This window comes from Phascolarctos cinereus, unplaced genomic scaffold, assembly GCF_003287225.1.
Source record: "Phascolarctos cinereus isolate Bilbo 61053 unplaced genomic scaffold, phaCin_HiC Scaffold_1;HRSCAF=81, whole genome shotgun sequence".
NCBI classification, from domain to species: domain Eukaryota; kingdom Metazoa; phylum Chordata; class Mammalia; order Diprotodontia; family Phascolarctidae; genus Phascolarctos; species Phascolarctos cinereus.
The window spans coordinates 188,876,800-188,901,590 of NW_027555514.1; the positions used below are offsets into that span (position 1 = coordinate 188,876,800).

General features: G+C 39.4%; 2 protein-coding genes across 2 annotated transcripts in view; one reads left to right on the forward strand and one right to left on the reverse strand.

The window, feature by feature from the left end:
• Positions 1 to 356: 356 nt before the first annotated feature.
• Positions 357 to 12,814, forward strand: GSG1 (germ cell associated 1). The gene is made up of 5 exons (XM_021001651.2): positions 357 to 678; positions 1,943 to 1,990; positions 4,879 to 5,031; positions 9,792 to 9,903; positions 12,426 to 12,814. The coding sequence occupies exons 1-5, from the start codon at positions 357 to 359 to the stop codon at positions 12,802 to 12,804; spliced, it is 1,014 nt and encodes a 337-aa protein (XP_020857310.1). The 3' UTR covers positions 12,805 to 12,814.
• Positions 12,815 to 13,502: 688 nt separating this feature from the next.
• FAM234B (family with sequence similarity 234 member B) overlaps positions 13,503 to 24,791 on the reverse strand; it is a 39,554-nt gene continuing 28,265 nt past the window's right edge. The window contains exons 10-13 of the mRNA XM_078155754.1: positions 19,927 to 20,082; positions 19,418 to 19,535; positions 17,443 to 17,660; positions 13,503 to 16,198 (exon numbers count right to left, since the gene is read on the reverse strand). Of these exons, the coding sequence (XP_078011880.1) occupies positions 16,193 to 16,198; positions 17,443 to 17,660; positions 19,418 to 19,535; positions 19,927 to 20,082 (498 nt within the window). The 3' untranslated portion in view covers positions 13,503 to 16,192. The remainder of the gene's footprint in view (positions 16,199 to 17,442; positions 17,661 to 19,417; positions 19,536 to 19,926; positions 20,083 to 24,791) is intronic.

Sequence of the window (24,791 nt, forward strand, 5' to 3'; positions counted from 1 at the left end):
TTAATAAGACTTGGCAATAGATTGGATGTAGAGAATAAATGAACAAAAGGGGTTAAGGATAACTTCAACTCTAAGTTGGAAATTTATTGCCAGGAGAAATGGTGGTACCCTCAATAGAAATATAGAAGTTAGGAGAAGAGGTGACTGACTTGGGAGGGAAAATGACAAGTTCCTCTTTGGATATATTGAGTATAATAGAACTTTCATAAAAGCACTGAGAAAAGATTTTATCATGGGCTTAGTTTCCAGTAAAGGCAGAAATGTGATTTGAATTCAAGGAATAGAAGAGGAAAGTAGCCAGATCCAAAAAAAAAGGAGTTCCTTCTCCCTCCCTTGCAAATGCTTGTCTGTTGCAGATGGATTTCTTGAAGCTCCTGGCCCTCCACCATCACACTATTGTAGCAGTCATCCTCAACATGATGGCCCTCTGCCTTTCTACCACATCCTTCCTTAGCAGCTACTGGTGTGTGGGCACACAGAAAGTGCCCAAGCCCTTGTGTGGGAAGAGTATGGCCTCCAAGTGCATTGGCATGCTAGTGCCCTTGGATGGGGGTAGTGGCAATACATCAAGCCAAGAGGTGGTAAACTACAGCTGGGAGACAGGAGATGACCGCTTCTCCTTTCGCTATTTCCATGCTGGCATGTGGCTGTCTTGTGAGGAAAACATGGAAAGCCCAGGTAACATCTCCATCCCAGAAACCTTATGTTACTTTTCAAATGAGTTCAATACCCAGGAAAGGTTTTAGGTATACAACTAAGGATGAAAGCATTGGAGTAATACAGTAACAAGGGACTCCTCTGCCACACCAAACATACACATACATTGTAACCAATACCTCTTTGTATCTCTTCTACTCCACAGAGATCTCTCAGGGAACCATAGAAAGTTAGAACAGGATGCACCTTTGAAAATCTTAGTCTTTTATTTTGCAGATGAGAAAACCAAGGCCCAAAGAGTGGAGCAGTAACACACAACTTGAGCCAGGGCTAGAACCAGGCTATCCCAACAACTAAGCCAGGATTCTATCCACTACCTCCTAAAAGATCAAAAACCAGTATTCTCCATTGATTTCTCATTCCTGAGATCTTCAGTAGAGAGAATAAATGGAAAAAAATCATTACCTTTAAGAATTTCCGTTACTACTCACATTTTATGATAATTTCTGCACAGAAATCATTTGTGCTGCAGAGGGGTTGCTTGATCTTTTTTATGGCAAGGATCCCTTTGGCAGTCTGGTGAAACTTATGGGCCCCTTTTCAGGATAATTTTTTAAATGCACAAAATAAAATACATAGGATTAAAAAGGAAATTAATTATATTAAAATAGTTTTCATATGTGTACATATGTGCATAGACAGATAAATAGGTGAGAGAGAGAGAGAGAGAGAGAGAAAATGAACAAGTTTATTGATCCCAAGTTAAAAAGTCTTGCTTTCTTAGAATACAAGTAGTAAGAAGAAAGAGAGGGCAGCACTCTATAGTAAAAAGAACCATACAATGGGAAATAAGCAACCTGGTTTCTGTCCCTGTCTCCTTCCTTCAGCTTTGTGATTTAGACAGTTGATTTCTCTGGGTCTCAGTTTCTCCATCTATAAAATAAAGAACTTGGGGTAGTTCACCTTTAAAATCCTTTCCAATTCTTAACATGTGTCACTGAAAATGGTGGGGAAGCAGGCTCAATTCCAAATATGCTCCACTGGTTGCCCACCCTACCCTCAGGCCCATTTCCAAGCATACTCCATAGAGTAGGCTCCAATCCAACCTCCACTACATTAATAATAATGATAGTGATGCTAACGAACTAATTTTGTCCTCCTTATCTTTGAGGCAGCACCTTTAGAAATAAAGCAGCTTAGGTACACAAATGAAGGAGGTGTGGTTTCCTTGACCTGCCCATAATGTCATCTACCCGTTTCTATGTGTATTTATTGTCTGTTTCAGGAGAGAAGTGCCGCAGTTTCATTGAACTCACACCACCAATAGAAAGAGGTATGAATATGTCTTGATATTTCTCTGGAAGATGGGCCATAAAGGAGCCTGCCTTTCAGCGGGCAGAATATATCGTTGCCTGCTGGTACAATGTGAGAGGCAGGAAAAGAAACTCTTGTCCAAAACACGTCCTGTCTCCTCCATTTTCCCCCTTACTAGAGTATCTAAAATTCCTTAAAGCATTGAACCCAGATGAAACTAATTTCTTTAATGTGTATAACAGTGGGAGGAGTAAGATATTAAAGGATCAACACTTTCCTTTTAATTGATTCGTTAAATATTAGGAATACTGTCATCTCTCAAGGCCTTGATAGAATGAGTCAATGCAGGTGGGAAAGGTGAAAGGGATAGACTCTGGGTACTGGACCACGTTGGATACAGCATCCTTCAGTAGCAGTAAGAGAAGATGAGTGCTGGAAGAGGACAGAGAGCTATGTTAAGGGGGTTGAAAAGGGAGGTCTCTTGATGACAAACTCAGTCTCTTTCAGACTGTTCCTGAGGGTTGGACTTAAATGGGTGACTTTCTGAGCTTCCAGAGGTAACCCAACCACAAGGATCTCAGCCTCCTCTTTGTTCTTGAGAACAATTGAAGGAGAAGATATGCCGAGCAGCTGCCTTGGTTTCTCAAAAGTTGTTGTTGTTGTTGTTGTTGTTTACTTTTGGCCACCCAGATCAAAATAGAGTTGGGCAACTGGCTTCCTTTAAGTCCCAACTAAAGTCTTGTTTTCTACAGGACATCTCTTAATTCCTGTGCCTTCACTCTCTTAATTAATTATTTCCTATTTATCCTGTATATAGTTTGCTTTGTATATATTTGTTAGAATGTTGTCTGCTCCATTCAATTGTAAGCTCCTTGAGGGCAGGAACTGTCCTTTGCCTCTTTTTGTATCCCCAGCACTTAGCACAGTGCCTGGTATATAGTAGGTGCTTAATATTTATTGAATTAAATTGAACTTCCCAATTCCCAGAAGCTTCATACTTTAGAGCTGGAAAAGACCTTAGAAATTATCTAACTCAACCCTCTCAATTTGCAAGTGAGGAATTCTACAGCCCAGCTGGTGAAGTAATTTGGCTAAGGCCAATCAGTTAATCAAAAACAGTTCACACAAGAGCTTCAGCCCAACTTTATTTCTGCTGCCACATTTGAGTCATGCCAACAGCTACCTTTAGGAACTTTGAAACCCCAAATCTCTCCCTGAGACTGGCTGACTCAGTGAGTAATTAGACAGCCAAGTTTTGGACAATTCAGGACCCAAAAAGGATATTTGGAAGCCTGAATGATACAAATGTTGACTGTCAGCTTGGATCACATAACCCTGATGAATAGCTGATAACTGACTTCCCTCTCTGCAGACACAACTCATGACTCTCTGCTGTGAACTGCGTGAGGCCTAAGGATAGAATGACTCACAGAGTCACACAACTCTGTCTACTTGCACCTATTGGCTGAGGTTGAAGGCAGGGTATCTTTCAAGGAGGCTCAAAGGCCTTTTCTTTATAACACTGGCCATTGACCATGCAGGAAGCCATTCTTTTTTACCTTATAACTAGTGGTGTGCCACTGTCTGGCAAGGTCTAAAGGTCTAAGATAGAAAGTTAAAGCAAAAAGGAAAAACTTGCTTCCTTGCTCTGACTTTGTAATTGAAGAGTATGGTCTCTCTTTCCAGGCCATGTCTTCCTATTGCTTCAGAGGCAGAGGTCCTCCTCAGTCATTATCCCCTTCTACTTGGCCTACTCAAGGAAAAAACAAAAGCAGAAAGTAACTGTGGCTCACATGTACCCATCCCGTTCAGCAGATTACCATAGCTACCTAGACACCATGGTCTTAGCCTAAGGGGCAGAAAATAAACTCAACTTTGGTAAAATAATTAATAATCAAAATTTTGAAATTCTCTGTCCTAACTCATCTTAGAGCACATTAGCTTTGATCAAAATTCTAGCTATCTGAGAAAGGTTCAGACCTCTGTCTCACTCTCTGTGTAGCAAATCTCAGCCATTCCCTAGCCTGCTCTATTGTAGCTACTACTTTTACTTTTCTTCTTTCAAATGAATATGTACTTCTTTACATTTATGTGTATTATTTATATGTAAACCAAATTACTAATCTTAAAGCACTTGAAATTAAATGTTAGTCATTGTTGTTGGTAGGGCAGTTAGGCGGCATAGAGTGTGGGGCCTGGAGTGAGGAAGACTTGAGTTCAAATCTAGCCTCAGACACTTATTAGCTGTGTGACCCTGGGCAAGTCACTTAACTCTGCCTCAGTTTCCTCATCTGTAACATGAGGTGAAGAAGGAAATGGCAAACCACTCCAGCATCTTTGCCCAGTAAACCCCATGTGGAGTCACAAAGAGTTGGGCATGACTAAAACTGAACAAGTTGTTGTTGTTATTATGATTATTACTGTTAATTCACCAAGCTGCATACTCTCCCCACCATCCTCAATGGTTCTATTATTGTAACCATTTATTAAAGATGCAAACAAAGTGGGAAAGGGAGGAGGGTGTGGGAGGTGACATTTTCTCTGAGGCTGGTAATGGGAAAAGTTCCATCTATAAATTATTAGATGAGAATAGAATGACTTTCTAGGAACCTCCCTTGCATTCAATGACTAAATTCAATTAATCATCAACATTTATGAAATACCCATTGCGTGCAGAGTAGGCAAAGCTATTCTGTAAGGGAATCTCAAGGAAAAGGAAGTTGCACATATCAGATGAGATCAGACTTTCCTGATTTCCTTGGCTTCATATCACCTCTGCTATTCTGCTCACTAACCTTTGTTCATAGCAAATCTTGTATGTACATCCTATTTTTTCCCAGTTGGTGTTTTAGGTTACTGTTTTGTTCTGACATAACGAGGGTGCCTTCTTTCTCTGTTTTCTGGCAGGAATACTTTGGTTATCCCTGGGGTCAGAGATTGTCTACGTCAGTCTGTTATCCATCAGCCTCCTCCTACTGCTACTGGAATTGTTATTCCCTGGAAACCCTGGCTGTGGACTTAAGCTTAATGCCTTTGCTGCTATGTCCTCAGTCTTGTCAGGTGAGTGTCTCCCTTCAGGGCATAGAATCACAAACCCTTCAGAGCTGGAGGGAACCTCAAGGGTTACTCAGTCCCACCCACGCATGTACAAGAATCTCCTCTACAACATTATCAAGTGGCCATCTGGCCTTTGCTTGAAGGTCTCTATTGGAAATTCACTGGTCACTCACTCATTCCCCCAATAAACATTTATTAAGTGTCTACTACCTGTAAAGCATTGTGTTAGATGCTGGGGACACAAAGACAAAAACAAAACAATGCCCACCTTAAAGAACCTCATATTATATGATGGGAAATGAGTACACAGGTAAATCAATTCCAAACATATACAAAAATTGCCCAATATACAAATATAAGTGCCTCAAATTTCTAGGTTCTCAACTCACTTGAAATAGTTATGATCTCAGTGGTTAATTCAAAAGGGTCATTTTCTCTTTGGCTTACTATGACTGAACCTGAAGTTTACTCTGGGAAATCTTCAAATATAGTTTGTCTCTAGATTTTCACAGAAGTGAGTCAAAGGGATCCCCTGATCCTTTACAAGCACCCAAGTAATGAATGTATATTGTGCATAGGATGGCTTTAATACCATCCCACAGAAAACACAGAAAGGACACACCAGAGTCCCATAAACAGATGAAGAAAACATATAAAACAGTCTCCTGAGAAGGAACTGAACTCAAAGTTGCCACTGAGGCAACATTCCAACATCCTGGTGAATCCTTAGGAGTTACAATCCCTCCTAGTCTCTTAGTGCCCTTTATGGCTTGGACTCCCCAGAAGACAAGTATGTTTAACAGCTACTGGACAGGTAACCTCTTCCTTCATATCTACACCACCCAAATAACTTACTACAGTATCTCAGGATGGCAAGATAGATACCTTGTTCCCCTGTGGCACAGCTTTAACCTTGCTGCCCATTCAGTTGCAGGGACCATGTGGTTAATCTTTCTCCAAGAGATTAGGAATTCTTCTTTCTCCTGAAATCAATCCTCTTAACTCTTGAACTTGGGGTTAGTCTTATGGCACTGCCCAAGAAATATATCTTTTTTGTTAGATTCCAAGACAACAGTGCTTAGGAAATTCCCTTCCCCTACACACGAGGATGGAGGTCAGGAACAATGTCCATGATATCCCCTCTTAGGTGAGTAGGCAAGCACATATCCGTTTCTGCTATGTGTTTCTGGAGGGACTTTATCACTGCTCTAGTTAATTCTATCAATTGGGTTAGGAAAGTCTATTATCAGGCCTTAGTAAGGGAGAGAAAAAGACAGAAAGTAACCAGGAGGTACAGGATCTCCCATCACGTCACTTACACAAGTACATAGAGCCTGCCATGTTCTTTTGCCACAAATAACTACCTTCTAAAATAAGACACCACCCCCTTTTCTCTGTTCCCTTTCCTCCTTCTCTCCTTCCCTCCCTCCTATTAAGCTTCTGATTCTTTGAAACTTCCACTCTTTGCTCCTGCCCTCTGGGACCAAACAGAACCTAATTCCTTTTCTTCACAGTCCTTCAAATATTTGAAGACAGCTATCCTGTTTTCCATAAATCTTCTTGTCTTCTGGCTAAATATTGCCATAGTCCTTTAAGTGATCTTTATATGGTATTATATGGATTAATATCTCGAGATCCATTGCCACACTGACTGCTCTCCTCTTGATATTCTCCAACTTACCATTGTCCTTTCTAAAACATGGTCCTCAGAATTAAACACAGGGCAGAGTAATGAGGGATCAACATCTCCCCCAGTCCTGAAAATTATACTTCTGAATGCAATCCAAGGTTTTGTTAGCTTTTTGCCTGCCATATCACATTGCTATGAGAGATGGGTTGGTGTGGCTAGAGGACCAGTCTTGGCATCAGGAAAAGCTAGATTTAAGTCCAGCACGCAAAACCTATGTGACCATGGGTACACCACCTAACTTCTCAGTACCTCCACTCTATAAATTACAGAAGAGTAGCCCGTCTGTATCAGTGGAGTTTCCTTCACTGATGAAATCACAGGCCCTGAATTAGCTTTCCCTCCTCACCAAAAAAAGTCATCTTTTCCTTCTATTAAGGTTATAGTCCACAAGATCCCCAAATATTTTTAGATGAACTGATGTTTAGCCATGTTCTAATCTTATAGTTATAAAGCTGATTTTTAAAAACTCCAATGCAAAATTTTACATTTATTTCATCTTATTGCATTTGCTCAAATAGGTACACTTCTATCTATCAAGACCTCTTTAGATCATGGCTTGGTCATCCAATCTGATAGCTTTTTGATGCCTACAAATCTGAAAAACCACACTATCTTTGTATTTAGCCAAGTCATTAATAGAAATATTAAGCAGCATAATCAGATCTGTGTAGCTCCTCTAAAGACCTCCTCCCAAGAGGACAACTACTTTGGGGTGTTGTCATTCAACAAGTTCCAAAACTACCCAACTGTATTGCTGTTTTGTACATCTCTCACCATTTTTTCCACAAGTATAACATCCATAAGGTCTTGCCAAATGTTTTATTAAAATCCAAGTGAACTATTTTCCTAGCATTTTTCCAATCTGCCTGTCTAGCAATCCCATCAAAAATGGGAATTGTGTTAGTCTGGCATGACCTGACATTTTAAAAATCTTTGTTAATATCTTTTGTTTTTCCATTGATTTCCAAATACATCCCTTCCCCCCTTCATTATCCAGAGAGCCATCTGCTGTAACAAAGAATAAAGCTAAAGAAAAAAAGCAGTTAACCAAAAATGACCAACCTATCTAACAACACACATAATATTCCCCATTATCCAGAGAGCCATCTGCTGTAACAAAGAATAAAGCTAAAGAAAAAAAGCAGTTAACACAAAATGACCAACCTATCTAACAACACACGTAATATTCCACATCCATAGTCACCCTCCTCTGAAAAGAAGGAAGGGAAGTGTTTCTTCTCCTCTCTTCTTTGAGGCTAAGAGTGGTCAGTATAATTATACAACATACCATTTTTATTTTTGTTGTTCTTTCCATTTACATTATACTTATTGTACATATTGTTTTCCTAATATTACTTCACTTTTCATCAGTTCATAAAATTATTTCTTTGATTCTTTGAATACAAAGGTATTCTTCATATTCACTTTGTCTTATGACACAGTAAGAGTGCCATGCATGTATCACAATTATTTTAGCTATTCTCTTTCTCCCCTCCCCCCTCAATACACATAGACTGTTTCCAGTTCTTTACTGCAACAAAAAGTACTGTTGCCCTCCTTGGGTTATATGCCTAGCAGAGGCATCTCAGTGTTAAGGGATATGAACATTTTAGTGACTTTCTTAGCATAATTCCAAATTGCTTTCCAAGATGATGGTTCCACCAACAATGTATTAGCGTGCATATCATTCTACAATCCTTCCAATATTGACCGTTCCCATCTTCTGTCATTTTTCCTAGTTTTTAAGGTGCGTGGTAAAACAAACCTCAGAGTTGTTTTGGCCCTTGTTAGAAGTGATTCAGAGCAATATTTCAAAAACTTGTTAATAGTTTGCAATTCATTTGATAACTATTTATTAACATCCTTTGAATATTTATCCACTTGGAAATGACTGCTGGTGCAAACCTATTAGTAATGAATCCTAGTTTGTGATCAATATGTCAGAATGCATTAGTTGAGAGGTGAAAATGAATTACAGGTACTATCCCACACGTTATTTTAAAATAATTTTATTTATTTCAATTAACAAACAGATCTTTCCCCTTCCCCCACTACTAAAAAAGAAAAAGAAAACCTTTTTAACAAATATGCATAGACAAGAGAAACAAATTCTCAAACTGGCCACATCCAAAAAACATGTCTCATTCTGCACCCTGTGTTCATCACCTCTCTGAGGGTGGGTAGCACGTTTCATCATCAGTCTTCTGGAATTACAGTTGGTAACCGCATTGAATAAAGTTAAGTATTTCAAAGCTAGTTTTATAGTGTTATTATTATATAAATTGTTTTCCTAATTTTTCTCACTTCATTCTTCATCAGCTCATGTAAGTCCCTATATGTCTTTTTTAAAATCATATATGTGAAAGAAGTTAATTTATATTTTCTGAAACCTCTTTTCTTTTCATAAGGATTTATTTGCCACAGGGTCCTCTGAACTTAAAGTTGTTCTAGTGCTTTTAAAATAGCATTTGATGCTTCCACAACTTTTCAGGGATGTACTAAATATATTGAAAGATATACGCATATAGGTCCAGGGGAAAAAAAAATTATCCAAGAAGGAAGAGAAAGTAGGTAGAAAAACCCAGGGGAGGGAGAAAGGGAAAAACAAGGAAATAGGACTGTTGGACTAAAGATATAGCAATGAAAAAAGACACTTTAAAAGGCTTTCGACCCAAACAGTTTATAACCATTGACTATGAGCTCATTGAGAATAGACTCTGTTTTGCCTTTCTTTGTATCGCTAATGTTTAGTACAGTGCCTGGCCTATAGCATGCACTTAATAAATGTTTATTAACTTTCTGACTAATCAATGTAGAGCTCTTGACCCTTCCACCACTTTTCAGAATAGTTTTTAATTTTATGGGATGCAGTTGTTCCATCATTTGTCCTGACAAATGCCATGGAACTCCTGCATCGCTACACCTGCCCCACCCCATCCCCCAAGGATCTGTAGTTTCCTAAGTTATGATCCTTGAAACTGAGCATTTCCTTCAAAGTAGGAAGACTTGCTACCAAAAATTTAGGGAATAATAAGACATAGTAATAGACTCTGCTTTCTTATTCCCTCTGTAGGCCTTTTGGGGATGGTGGCACACATGATGTACACGCAAGTTTTCCAGGCAACTGCCAACTTGGGACCAGAAGACTGGAGGCCACATACTTGGGATTATGGCTGGGCCTTCTAGTATGTTCACCAAAAGGTTCTTGTCTCACACACACACACACACACACACACACACACACACACATACACACACACACAAAACACACACACCCTTAGTCATGTCCTCTTTAGTTTTTCTCTAGTCCAAATCTGCTAGATCACCTCCAAAAAACTTGTTGTAAGATGTTCTTCTACTATCCCTTGGCCTTCACCTTATCCCTCATCCACTGTCACTGTCAAATTTAGAGAACTGGAGCCAAAACTAAATCCCAAAAAGGATTGTAGCCAAATGAAAGGGCCTATTAGGTGACATCCAATTCACCAGTCCCCCAGCAAGTACAGATGTGCTCCCCCCAGTTTTTTTTTCCCCAAGTCCTGTGCCCAGTTCAGTGGTCCTACTAATAATGGCATGATCCTCCATACCTTCATAGAGCTACATCAACTGTATCACCATTCAAATGCCTTTCCATTTTGTGTCCAAGTTGTCCATGAGAAATGAGAGCTGTGACTAAGATAATGAGACTGATGTTTTTGTGTGGTTTACAGAAATCAGTCTTACTTATTTGAAAAAATACATCTACTTCTAGGTGTTCAGGGAAAGAGTGGATAACATCTTGTTGGTAAGAGGTGCCATAACGCAATGGAAAGGATGCTTGATTTGGAGTCAAAAGATATGGTTTCAAAGCCCAGCTTATGGCCTCTGTGACTCTTTGACAACTCGCCTCACCTCTCTGGGCCTCACTGTAAAATGAAAGGAGTTAAACTTGATAACTTCCTATCTAACTCTAAATCCACGGTTCTTTGGTATCTGGGCACAAAAGAGTGGAGTTTCATTCCTAGGTCGATGAAGGGCCCACTCTTCCACATATGGGAAGTCATATACTTCCTACAAAATCCTACAATTTACCCCACAAACCTCCTCATAATCATGGCGTCAATTTAAAAGAGATAAATGTTATTTATCTTAGATTTCCCCGGAAAATAAAATGAGGGAAGGGAAAACCAGAATCTTCTCTTCCTTCAAAATGATTTCACTTTTTTAATGAGATGTCTGAACATTTTCTACTCATCTAATTGCTAACCATTATCTAAAACAGTGGTCATTACCTTTTTTTCATGTCATGAACCCCTTTGAGAAGTCTGGCAAAGCCTCAAAACCCCTTCTCAGCATAATTTTTGTTGCATATATTCATAATTTAAAAAATGCTAGATTTCAGTTAAAGGTTAGTGAAAAGAAAAATGCAATTTTTTTCCCATCCAAGTTCACACACTCCCTGAAATCTATACACAGATCTCCACAAGGTCAATGGACACTAGGTCAAGAACCCCTTCTCTAAAGTATTGTCATTTATTAAATGTTCATAGAGTTCCAAGTATATTTCAGTTATACTATAAAAACATGATACTGGATCTCAAGGAATTACCATTCTAAGAAGATAATCATAAGTCTATAGAGTAAGAGTATTTTGGGTGGTTTTTTGTTTTTTCTATATTTGTTAAATAGCTATTATCTGACACCTGACCTGCTCCTGACACTTGCTACTTTATATAGTAGATTCAAGGGTTCATGGTCTTGGAATTTCTCCCTTGAGAAATCTTCACCAGCTACTATACAGTTATGGTCGCTGTTAGCAAACTCTCGTGGGTGCCCATAGCATTCCCTTACAATCCACAGCATTGGGGCATTTCCTAGCTTTGGTCACTAGCCCCCTAAGCAAATTAAGCAAAATAAGGCTGAGTTTGCTCTTGGACAGCAAGAGCAAACCTAGCTTCATTCTGATTGTGAAAGGCAGAGCGCATAAACCATCTTTTGATCCTGCCCCAAACTCACAAAATTTTCTGTCCTTGGGCTGTTTAGAACTCTGGAGAGCTTAGGGGGAAAAGGGAGGTATAGTTCTGAATGAATATACCTTTCATTGGAAGACTTGTCTCCCAAAGTTATGATTCTTAAGTTGTATGGATTTCAGACAGAGGAAGACATAGGAGATAGGGTTCTTCGGGTACAATGCCAGAAGATAGGTACTGGGGACCTAGGTGAAGAAACAGAAAGTTCCTGGCACTCAGAATATGGGAAGATACTAGACTTTTTCGTGTGTACTTAAAACAGTTACCAAAAGACATGAGGGAAGTGGATAAAGCTGTGATAACTCTAAACATTTGGCCATAGAAACCACATTATACTATGTCTGTGTTTAACATAATGGACAATTTTACTGTATTGGCCAACACAGTCAAGTTATAAAACAACAGCTAAATCTTCATACAGCTAGCTTGGCTAATTTTATTGCTCCATGAAGCTCTATGAACCCCCAAAATATCCATAATCTGATTTCCAAAATACTGACATAGACTATACATCTCCTTTTCCCCACCAGTCTTTGGAAAGGGAAGTTTTCTCTACCCTAATTCCCTAAAATATGCCCTCCTGTTATCACATGCAAGAAAAGAGGAAGCCCTCTTATCCTTATAGATTCAGCTTCAAATCACATGGGAGAAGAAAGTCAGGCTCTCATTGTCTAATTCTTCTGTTTCTTCATACGTAGCATGGCCTGGGTCTCTTTCACCTGTTGCATGATGTCAGGCGTCACAACCCTCAACACCTACACCAAGATGGTACTGGAATTTAAATGCAGCCATTACAAATCCTTCAAAGAGAACCTGAGCCACTCACCATCGCTACACTACCAATGCCTTCTCCTGCAGCAACAGCAGCAGCGGCGGCAGCAGCAGCAGCAGCCACTAACTCCAACCCACTCCAGGGATCAACTGAGCAGTTACTACCAGGACGAAAAACAGTCTGACCACTCGGTCTCTGGAGGGGTTGACTTTTGCTCAGAGCTACAAGAGAAGGTGCTTTCACAAGAGTCTAGGATGGAACTAAGTGAAGCGCTCGAATCATTAGTGGAGGATGAGCAATGTTAGGACTGCAATGGGAGGGGCAGGAGAGAATAGGGAGTAAGAGGAGTGAAGAGGACAAGTCCTGCCTTCCATAGCCACTGAGATTATGTGCACAACTCCAGACTTCCATTTTTTTTTTAGCATTGCTTTTGGGAACTAAGAGCAAGGCTGTCTTTCAGCACAAGTCCCCAAAGCCTCCCAAATTCTATTCCCATCTCACCATTCCCTACTATGTAACAAGGGTCTCTTTTCTACTTCATTTAGCCCATCTGGGATTGGGAGAATTATAAGTTGTCAATGTGATTGTGGTTAGCATCTGAATTTTTAGCACCCCTCTTACAGTTAAGTATGCCAGAGTCATCCTAGCTAGCATGAGATGAAAACAGAAGACGTCATTAAGTGATTTGGTGTCACCTATGACATCCCAGTTTCCTTTGTATTCTCCATGGTGTTTAGCATTGTACCTTTCCCTCATTAGGTGCTCAATAAAACAAGATTCTGGTTCAAGACTATCGGAAGGAGTCAAGGGATAGACTTTCATTCTTGTCCCATCTCTAAATCTTATTATTTTCCTTCTCCTTGCTCCTTCCAATGACTTTCCTCTTACTTATTTGTCCATAAAATAATTTCATGAATCACTTGATTGCTCTTTATCTTATATATAAGTGACCATAAACCATCATCCATAGCTAAGAAAAATGAATAGTGTCACACACAAATAATCCTGTACATGGTGTTTATTTGTTCTATCTTGTATTTCAAATGCTTTTCTGACAATCCATACAGTGGTGTTTCTTTTACACAGAAGATGTAGACAACAGTTCACATTTATGGGAATTGATGTAACAATACCACAGGATAATAAAATTAAAGAAGGATCCCTCATAGATTGATTAAAGAGGGAAGCAAAGACAGGACAGAGTACAGATGGGTCAGTTTCATTTGCAGAAGATGCAGAAGGTATTATTACTGCTTCTAGAAGTTGTTTGAGCTATAACAGGGACACAATGTGAGGAACAGAGAAAAGAAAGGAATGCTTACAGTACAGACTAATGCTCATTCATCCAGTTAATGGTTCCCTGAGAGAAGAGGGAGGTTTAAATACATTTGAACATGGGTTAGTACCCAAACTGTCCAGATGTCAACCTTCCATCACAACTCATTATCTATTAAGTGGTTTAGGGGAAAGAGTCCTATCAAGTATAGCCAAAACTGAACTCCTAAGGTGGTAGGCAAGCACATCACCTTGAATTCACACAAAACATTCTTTCCAGCTCTTACATTTTATATTTCTGTGACTTAATCAAAAAAGAAGCCTGGCTCTCTGCTAAAAATGATCTCCACAACACACATGTTATGAACAAATGTACCACATATTTCTGCCTAAATATGGGTAACCAGTCTGAAAGTCTGGGTATACTGGAGAAATATGAAATGCTCAGATCTCAGTGGTATATGGCAGGGAACACCCCAGGCCATGGGGACCACTGTAGAGCATGACATCAGTTTGGCCCAGATTAGACTTTGGAACCCCCTCCAACAATTGGGTCTATTTAAAGCAGAGAAGGATCCTCAATCAAAACATGGCCTAGCACACCACATCCTTCCAAACTGATCCAAATTCCAGATGACCTGGCACCATCTTTTCCTACTGGGATATTCCTAGATCCAACTTGATTTTTTTTTATTCCTTCATCTGTGCCAAACTGGGATTCAGACAGTAGCTATGCTAGAACTGACTGTCTTCACAGGTATGGGTCAGGTACCTAGACCAGCTGCATTTCAAGCAGCACCTGCTGAACGTTGACAGTGATTAACCCTTTAATATTATGTCATATGACTTTCATTGGGAAAATGGCAACAGATGCCCTTTCAAATTTAGCAATATTATCAGTGAAATCTCTAAAACTAGCATTAAATAAGTTAAGGGAGAACTACTGAAAGTTTCAGTGAAGACACATCACAAAGCAGCTCAAGGGAGAGAACAATCCTCCTACCAGCTCCTGACTGTGATTTCCTATGACATATCATCAACTGAGAGGCTTAGCCCAATAAATAATCACTATTAGAAGATAGCTTACAAGAATCTATTCCTATTAAGAAAAGAATAGAGGAAGGGGACTAAAAACTGGAGGCTACACCAATGAACTTACTATTTACAAAGTTACAGTATTTACACAAGAACACCATGAAATATATACAAGCTGTTCCATGGCTCTATAAGGAATAGGGTCAGTGAGACAGATTAACTACATATCAAGGCTCAGGGTTTTAAAGGAAGGGCTCAGGAATAGCTTTTCCTCCATAAGAATTCTGTACAATGAAGCAAAAACATTCTTCAACAATAGAAAATGCAAGAACCAGTTTTAGGAAGAGGGCTCCATGAGAGAAGTGTACCAATCGTTATGAAGAGTCAGTTTAAAGTGAGAAAAAGAATATGAACCTCAACTCTTCCTGAATTTCAGTGTTTTTGTGAGCAGTAAGAATGTTCTGCTTAATCCTGACATCACAGCAGAAACAGTGGATCATCCCTGACACACTGAAAACCAAAATAATATGGGGCTTGAGATAATTCATTTGAACTTATTTCTCTTACTATACTTGTGATAGTAATGTAGCTCTTCCCATAGCCTCTGGGCATCTGGATGGGAGGTTAGAAACAAAGGATGGAAGGGATAAGAATAGCCAGTCTTCTCACATTGTTTTAAATCAGTGCCAATGATTGACAAATAAGATAGTTCAAGATTGACCTGGATGAGAAGGAAGTGAAAAGTCAAAAAATGGTGACCCTAAGATAAGAGGTAGGAAATTTGGAGGAGTAGAGATGACCAAATGGCCCAGATATGTTTCACATGTGCAAGGAAATGGGTCTGAAATATATCTAGTAAACACTCCACACTTCAAAACTCATAAAGTAACACAAAGCAAAAAAACATTTCCTGGACTTAAGTACTTCTTTGACACTTCTCAGCATTTGCTTATAAATTACACATTCTCTCTCTCTCTCTCTCTCTCTCTCTCTCTCTCTCTCTCTCTCTCTCACACACACACACACACACACACACACACACACACACACACACACACACACACACACACACACACACACACACACACACACACACACACCCTTTTTAAACAACCCACAGAAAGCTTGTGGATGGTCTCAATACGAAAGTCAAGAAGGGAAGTTAAACATACCATTACCAGACAGGTGGGACTGTTATGAAGTAGTAACAGCCTGCTTTCCAAAGTGCTTTGTGTTAATTATACAGAGGTGGCAAGACAGTGTGGGGAAAGAAGCTTCCTTTTGCTTTCTCCATATACCTGATTTTACAGACTTGACTGAGAAGATTCTAGGTTAAAGAGAGGGTTCACATTAGTTCCATCTGAAATCCGAGGTACCTTCAGACTAGACCTGGGGGAAAACATGAACATATGTTTTATTTGGGTTTTATTTTAAGATGGAAACTTTCAGAGTTATTAAAGTAATAATAACAATAGCTCACATTTTTATAGACCTTTAAGGTTTCCAAAGTATTTTACATGCATTATCTCATTTGGTCCTTGACAACACTGTTATAAGGTAGAAACTATTATTATCCTCATTTTACAGATGAGGAAACTGAGGCTCAGAGAGATAAATGATTTGTCCAAGATCACACAGCTGGTGTGTGAAGAAGTATCTGAACATAAGTCTTCCTGACTCTAAGCCCAATACTCTACCTATCCACTAGACCTCTAAATAGCAATCCTTTCTTCCCAGGTATTCAACATTTACAATTTTCTTCCTTTTACATACTCTTCTATTGGACTTTCTTTTTTCCCTACTAATCTGCTACTGAGCCTTTTCAGGGGTCACAGAATCTTCTAGGAAACCAGTCTGACCACAAAGAACTTCACTCTAAGCATCTAGATATTCAATGATAATAATATCAAGAATTTCCCTAGCACAGTAAATTTTGCAAAGTGCTAGCTAGAGTCCGGCAAAAGGACACTAGGCCTTAGGTGTAGCCTTTTGACCAAGTCCAAGTTTTACAGTATTTTTATTAAGGGGCTTTGTTCTGTAAAGTTTGGATTCAGTCAAAGGGTTGCATTTGAGGACCTTGAGGGCCATATGTGGCCTCAAGGCCACAGGTTTCCCACCCCTGTGCTAGACATCATTGGTAAAGCTCATCTCATCCTCACAACAATTCTATAAGGCAAGTATTATAGGCATCATTATCCCCATATAATAGATAAGAAAATGGAGTTTCAGAGAGGTAAAGTGATGGCCCATAGTCACACAGTTGGTAAGCAATAGGGGGAGAATCTGAACCCAGTGCTCTCCTGACTCCAAATCCAGCACTTTTGCTACTACCTCAATAAAGTTCTCTTCCAACATTCTTTTTCTCTTATAAAAGAGCTGTCCTAAAGCAAAATGGATTGCTTCAGGGCATAATGAGTTCCTCATCACTGGATATCCTCAAGGCGGGGCGCTAGATGATTACTTGTTGGGGAAGGTTCCTATTCAGGTATAGTTTGGGCGAGATAACTTCCCAGGTCCTTTCCAAGGTCCTCTGAGATTCTATGATTTTATGGTTCCGATGATGAAGTCTGGAGTTGAAACTATACCAAACTCCAAAATTTATCAAACACTTCTTTAACAAGGGATCCACTTACCTTCTGAGAAGAAACAAACTTTAGCCTAGAAAGGAATCTTCTAAGTTCTCCCCGGCCAATTTTTGGGGTTGTCTCCTTTAGCACAACAACCTGGCTCTCCATCAGGGCCCACCTCAAGTTCACCTTACTGACAACTAGAGGTCTCGGATGGTTTTCAGACCCAGGCCCTGTTTTCCTGGTAACATAGAAAGCATCTTTCCAGACATCATTAATTCCAACTGTGGAAAAACAAAGGAAATAACAGTTAACATAAGGAAATATGCTCCTTCTTTTATAAGGAGAGTCATCTTGTATAGCAATTGTTAATGTAGAAAGCAGAATGCAAGTTTTCGAGGGGCCTTATAAAGTACAATATGGGAGTTAGTGAGGTAACTACAGTTTAGTAGGAAAAGATCACTGGATAGAAAGTAAGAAGTCCTGGTTTAAATCCTGAGTTGACCACTTATTAGTTGCATCATCTTGGGAAAGTCTCTACCTCTCTGAGACTCAATTTCCTCATAGGTAAAATGGAAATAATAAAACCTTCACTACCAACCTCATAGGGTTGTTGTGAGAATCAAATGAGACAATGTGTATTAAGTTTGTTGTAAACCTTGAGGTGATATATAAACATGTGCTATTACTGTTTTATTATCATTATTATTATTATTATTATTATTATTATTATTATTATTATGATTATTATTTGTGCCAACAATTAGAAGAAGGAACTGGTAGAGAAATGAACCAAGAAATAGATTGTTGTAATGTTGTATTGTAATGTTGGGTTGGCAACCTAACACTTATCTAGTTATTATTTAATTTGCCTCACCTTTAAAACAAGTATTGTAATATAAATGTGATTTTTAAATATCATTATTACTACTTTTAGTACTTTTAATATGCTTGATGGTGATATGTTGAAAATTAGTTCATTTATACTATATAAAAGAATTTTACCAACATGAGGCACTTAAAAAATATTGAGAGACAACATAAAACAATAGACATGTCCTCTATGAACAACATATTGCCTCCTCCTTAGTGGAATGAAGCATTTGCCTATGTCAGAAGATCTGAAGAGTAGTAACAGACGTCAGGACATTCCAACAGAGCCACAGTCACTAGCATTGGCTTCAACCTCAGAGGAAACACTTAAATCTGTAAATGGAAAGTCTGATTTCCAGATGGCAGGAAGGTATAGACAAGGATAGGGAAGGGAACTTGGACAATCTGGTTACATCCCAGGTAGGAAGATTCCTCAGAGCTAATGCCATGAAAAAGTACAGGATGAGGAAGAATCACAATCCAACAGATGACAGTGGCTAGCTTTCCAGGACTTTAGTGAACTGAATTCCCACTCATCCTGAGATGATGAAGACTAGAACAATTTGCCCAACATCCAGTTAACATATCTTTTTCCTCTATAAATCCCTTCTTCTTTAAAAAATTCTCTGAGTCACTTATCCCGTGATGTTTATCCTGAAGAATCCTCAATTTATTTGTCCTGACTTCTGTGAATACAGATACTTTAACTGAGAATTTAAGATTAAAGGCATATGCTAAAGAGGTCAACACTGCAAGCATTTTTTGCACCTCTCTATGCTGCTGTTCACAACAGGAGTCAAGCAAATAATTGCGTGAGGTTCAATGTTGTTAGTGGAAAAAAAATAACAAAACTCAAAGGGATATGTCCTAAGGATGATGGTTCAATGGAATAGTTTTTATATGTAACCAGACAATGTATTTTTATACATTGTTTTGTTATATGTAGTGAGTTATAAATCCAGGATTCAGGCCCAGTCCTTTGACTCTAAATCCTGTCCTCTCTCTGCTAATCCATTACTCTCTTACATGAATCTTCCACTACCTATCCTTCTCCAAACTTTCTGCTGATCTCCAGTCTCACATATCTGATTGCTGCTTCTCAGAAGAACTATTCTCTGAACAGTTCTCAAACCCTGTGTATGCAGACTCCCACCATGAGAAAACTCACTTGCTGAAGCATTCACATTGCCTGTGTCATTAGCCAGATCCAGGAGGATTGTGGGGAAGGTTGGATGTAAAAGGTAAAGATGGTAGAGCACAGATGGCTCAGTTCCTGAGTTGAGATCCTAAAGGGAAAAGAAAAAAATAGAAATATTAACTGTCCCATTTAATGCTCATCTAATGCAGAGGGCAGAGGAGAAATCCGGCAAGATATAATTCCTTTCACGGTTAAAAGCTTGATTTCTTCCTTTGAGAAGGGTCTCAGATTATGAGAGAAACCCCTACATGTCCAGAAGAAACAAAAGGCTCCACTTTCTCAACATATGAAAATCTTCTGACTGACCACTAACTTCCCATTATTGCTTTTTATAGCTGAAAAGTATTCTCTTCTCACCAAAAAAAAAAAAAAGCAAGGCCAAGCAATTTCTTAAGTCAATAGTCAGTTCTGAAGAGTAGCTAGCTGCCTTTTGACAGAGGAAAAAGGAATAAAATAACCTCTTTCACAGATTTACTCACTGAATTGGATGGTGCTGCTGACTGGTTTTCAGCCCAAAAGAGAAAAACTGATTTTTGGTCTGATGTCATCACTGAAGTGGCAGCTGATTCTTTCATGTGACATGAGAGACTGGAATTCCAAATGACAGTACCTGAATTACCATCTATCACCATCACCTGAAAAGCAGGAAACACAGAGTAAGTATCTTAGGTACTTAGAAAAATATGAGGAATCAGAAAAAGGAAGAGTGACATTGAAAAATATACAACATGGCAACAAGTGTCGATACTTAGATGGCATGAACTAAGAGGAACATTAACAAAGCAAGAGCTTTTTGAAGCCTGCCTCTGACCTTGGCAGATACCAGGAAGAGAAATGTCTTTCTGCAACTCACAAGAAATGCAAAAGAAACTCCTATTTAGCAGCCCTGCAGGCCTGGAACAGTGCAAGTTCCAGGTGCCACAAATGGGTCAATCAATCAATAAGCATTAAGTGCCTGCCTCCTAAGTTCCAGGAATGTGTTAAGAACTGGGAATACAAAAAGGGTCAAACAAGAGTCCCTGCCCTTAGGGAGCTTACAGTTTAATAGGGGAGACAATATGCAAACAAATATATGCAAAGCAAGACATGTGCAAAATAAACAGGAAATAATTAAAAAAGGGAAAGCACTGGAATTAAGAGGGGGTAGCAAAGGCCTCTTGTAGAATGCAGGATTTTAGTTGGGACTTAAAGGAAGCCGGGGAGGTCAGTAATCAGAGCACCCCAGGCATGGGGGACAGCCGGAGAGAATGCCCATCCACCAGACTGGATGTCTTGCTCATGAAACAATGAGGAGCCAGTGTGACTGGACTGAAGAGTACGAACTGGGGAGTAAGGTGTAAGAAGACTAAAAAAGGTAGGAGTGGGCTAGGTTATAAAGGGCTTTGAATGCCAAACAGAACATTTTGTATTTGCTTTTGGAGGTAAAAGGAAGCCACTGGAGTTTATTGAATAGGAAGGTGACACGATCAGACTTTAGGAAAATCACATTGACATAACAAAACAGGAAAATGATAAATGTTGGAGAGGATGTGGGAAAATTGGAACACTAATGCATTGTTGGTGGAATTGTTAAATGATCCAATCATTTTGGAGAGCAATTTTGGAACTATGCCCAAAGAGCTATAAAAATATGTATACCCTTTGACCCGGCAATAGCACTTCTAGGGCTATGTCCTAAAGAGATCATACAAATGGGAAAAGGACTCACTTGTACAAAAATATTCATAGCAGCTCTTTTTGTCATGGCAAAGAATTGGAAATTGAGAGGATGCCCATCAACTGGAGAATGACTGAGCAAGTTGTGGTAAATGAATATAATGGAATACTATTGTGCTATAAGAAATGATGAACAGGCTGACTTCACAAAGACTTGTATGGCCTGATGCTGAGTGAAGTGAGCAGAACCAAGAGAACGTTGTACACAATAACAGCCATGTTGTACGATGACTAATACTGATAAACTTAACCCTTCCCAGCAATATAAGGATCTAAGACATCTCCAGAGGCCTCGTGAAGGAAAATGCTATTCAGATCCAAAGAAAGAACTATGGAAGTTCAATTGCTATTTTTTTTCTCTTCTGTTGTTTCCTCTTTCTGATGGTTCCTCCTATTTTAATTTTTACTTGCAACATCACTAATGTGAAAATATGTTTAATAGGAATATAACTGTATGGTCTATTTAAAAAAATCACTTTGGTGGCTGAATGGAGAAAGGGTTGGAGTGGGGAGAGACTAGAAGCAGGCAGACCTATCAGCAGGCTATTGCAATAGTGCAGGTGATACTGGCCTGCACTTAAGTGGTGGCAGTGTCAGAAAAGAAAAGGAGGCATATTCAAAAGATGTTGAAAAGGTGAAATCAATAGGCCTTGGCAACAGCTTGGTTTGGGGGAAGGGGTTCTTTTGATGAGAAATGGTGAGAAATCCAGGATGACTTCTAGGTTGTGAACCTGAGAGACTGGAAGGATGTTGTTACCTTCTACAGTAATAGGGAGGGTAGGAGGGAGAACAATGAGTTCTATTTTGGACATGCTGAGTTTAAGATGTCTACTGGACATCCAGTTACAGATATCTGAAAAGCAATCAGAAAGTGGGGGTCAGCAGAAAGGTTGGAGCAGGATAAGTAGCAGAAGATTCACGTAAGGCCACAGGGGATTAGTAGAGAGAGCATAGGATTTAGAGACAAAGGACCTGGACCTGAATACTGGATTTATGACTCACTACCTATAACCATGGCCACTTCACATCTCTGGGTCTCACTTTTCCTCATCTGTCAGATGAAGGACCAATATTAGATGATCTCCAAGGCATCTTCTAGACCTAAAAAATTTTTCCTGATTATAAGATCTACCTGTAAAATTGGCAAGGGCTGGGGAGCAGGTATGTGTAGCATAGTATTGAGCACTGAAAAAGGGAAGATCATATAGTAAAGCTACTTGTGAAAATATTACTGTTAAATATTCAAGAAGAGGAAAATGGCCAACATTAATCCTGAAGGGATAGCTATCCTTGACTTTAAACTAAAAACCAGAAAACATCTGACTGAAAGCTAGCCACACAGGCAGCATATTGTGGTAGAAAAAACTATAAGCAGGGAGTTAGGTGGCATAGGTTCTAGTCCTGGTTCTGACTCTAACAAGCTGTGCAAGCTTGAACAAGTGATTATACTTCTTAGGCCTCAATTTCATCACCTGTAAAACAATGATCTGAAAGGTTTCTTTCAGCAGTACCCCACATTTCCATGATCAAGAACTCTAAACTCTAACCTTCCTTTATCTGATCATAATTTCCTATCACTACAAGTGTCTCTACACCTTGCCCCTCCTAACCCTATCCTTATCCTCACTAAGGCTCATAATCTCTCCAAACCTCAGGGCTTCTCCAGGCCATCAGCCTATTCCACCATTCTCCTCCCCGGACTAGACTATTTACTGAATCAATTCAACCCTGCCCTACTCTCTAATCTTCTGTTCTCTTGTCCTACCTCTACTCTGTGCCTTACAAAGCCACAATCCTGAATACTCCCATCACCCACCTCTCTGCTCCTACAGATGTACTGGTAATTGGAGCTAGAGAAATCACACAACCACCACCTGGGTAAACCATAAATTTATGTTATCCAGTCTCAACTAGGTCCTCATTCAGCAAGGCAGTCCTTTAACTCCTTCCTAATCTATGCTGTAGTCCAGGGGTGGGTGACTTCACTTTTCTGTGAAGTTTGGATTCAGTCAGAGGGCTGTACTTGAAGACCTAGAGGACCACATGTGGCCTCGAGGCCTCAGGTTCCCCACCCCTGAATCTAATGGCCTTTTTTCTATCTTCATATTTCTTGATCTCTATAATATTTTAGGCTGTTGACTCTCTCCTCCTGGAAACTCTCTTCTCTGGGTTTTCAAGACTCTCTCCTGCATTTCAGTTGCACATCTTCAACCACCCAGTAGACATTTCAAACTAGATGTCCAAAACAAATCTCAAATTTAACATGTCCAAAATGGAGTTCAGTATCTTTCCCTCAAAACTCACCCCTCTTCCAAACTTTCCTATTACTCTCATGGGTACCACCAGTCACCCAAGCTCATAGCCTCAGTGTGATCCTCTAGTCTCCATTCTCAAACACCCCACCTAGCGAATCAGTTACCAGATCTTATTGCTTCCAGCTCCTTAACATCGCTCAGATATGCCCCCCTTCTCTACTCACATGGTCATCATTGTAGCTCATCACCCTCCACCTGGACTATTGCAATAGCATCCTATTCTGTTTTCCTCTCTAAAATCCCTCCTCAATCTATCCTCCACATACCCACCAAAGTGATTTTCCCAAAGTGGACATATAACCATGTCATGCCCCAACTCAGTAAGCTCCAGTGGTTCCCTATTACCTCTATAATTAAATATAAACACTTCTGCTTTGGCATTTAAAGCTCTTCACAATCTGACCCTTTTATAGCTTCCCATTCTTCTTGGATATTAATCCCCTCCACACTTTTGAACCATAGGGTCCTGCTTGCTGTTTCTTACGCATGAACCTCCAGCTCCTTTCCTCATGCCTTCGCACTAGACATCCCCTATGCCTGGAATGCTCTCTCTCCATATTTCTGCCTTCTAGTAACTTTGGTTTCCTTTGAGATTCAGCTCAAGCAATACCTACTTTGGGAGGTCTTTCCTGGCTCCCCCAAGGACTATTTCACTTTTTGTATCTCGAGCATTCAGCATAGTCCTTGGAACATAGCAGGCTCTTAAAAATAAATGCTTGTTGACTGAAGGATTGATTGCTTTGCCTTCTATTTATTTCACTATTCCTTCTCTTTTCCTGAATCATCATTCCTTTTTTCATTCTGAACTTAAGACATAAAACAAGCATTTCCATAACATAGTAGAATAGAAAAAAAAATATTGTAGATGAAACTGTAAATTTACCATGTATAACTTGCTAGTCCTTTTAAATATATAATAAAGTTATAATATAGCTTTCTTTTTTTTCTTCCCTCTTCCTATCCCCACCCTAGAGATGGCTACCATTAGATATAAATATTACACACACACACACACACACACACACACATACACACAAAACCATTCTACACATACTTCTACTTATCAGTTCTTTCTCTGGATGCAAATAATGTCTTTCTTCATATGTCCTTTGTAGTTAATTTGGGCATTTATAATAGTCAAAATGACTTAGTTGCTCAAAGTTGTTCTTAACACAATACTGCTGTTGCATCATTCATTTCCTACCCTCCTTTCTGTAGGGTTTCATAGTACTTTGTCCTAGGTCTTCTTTCCATACATCTATGGTTCCTTGTAGATCTTATCAGTTCCCATAGGTTCAAGTATCTTCTCTCCT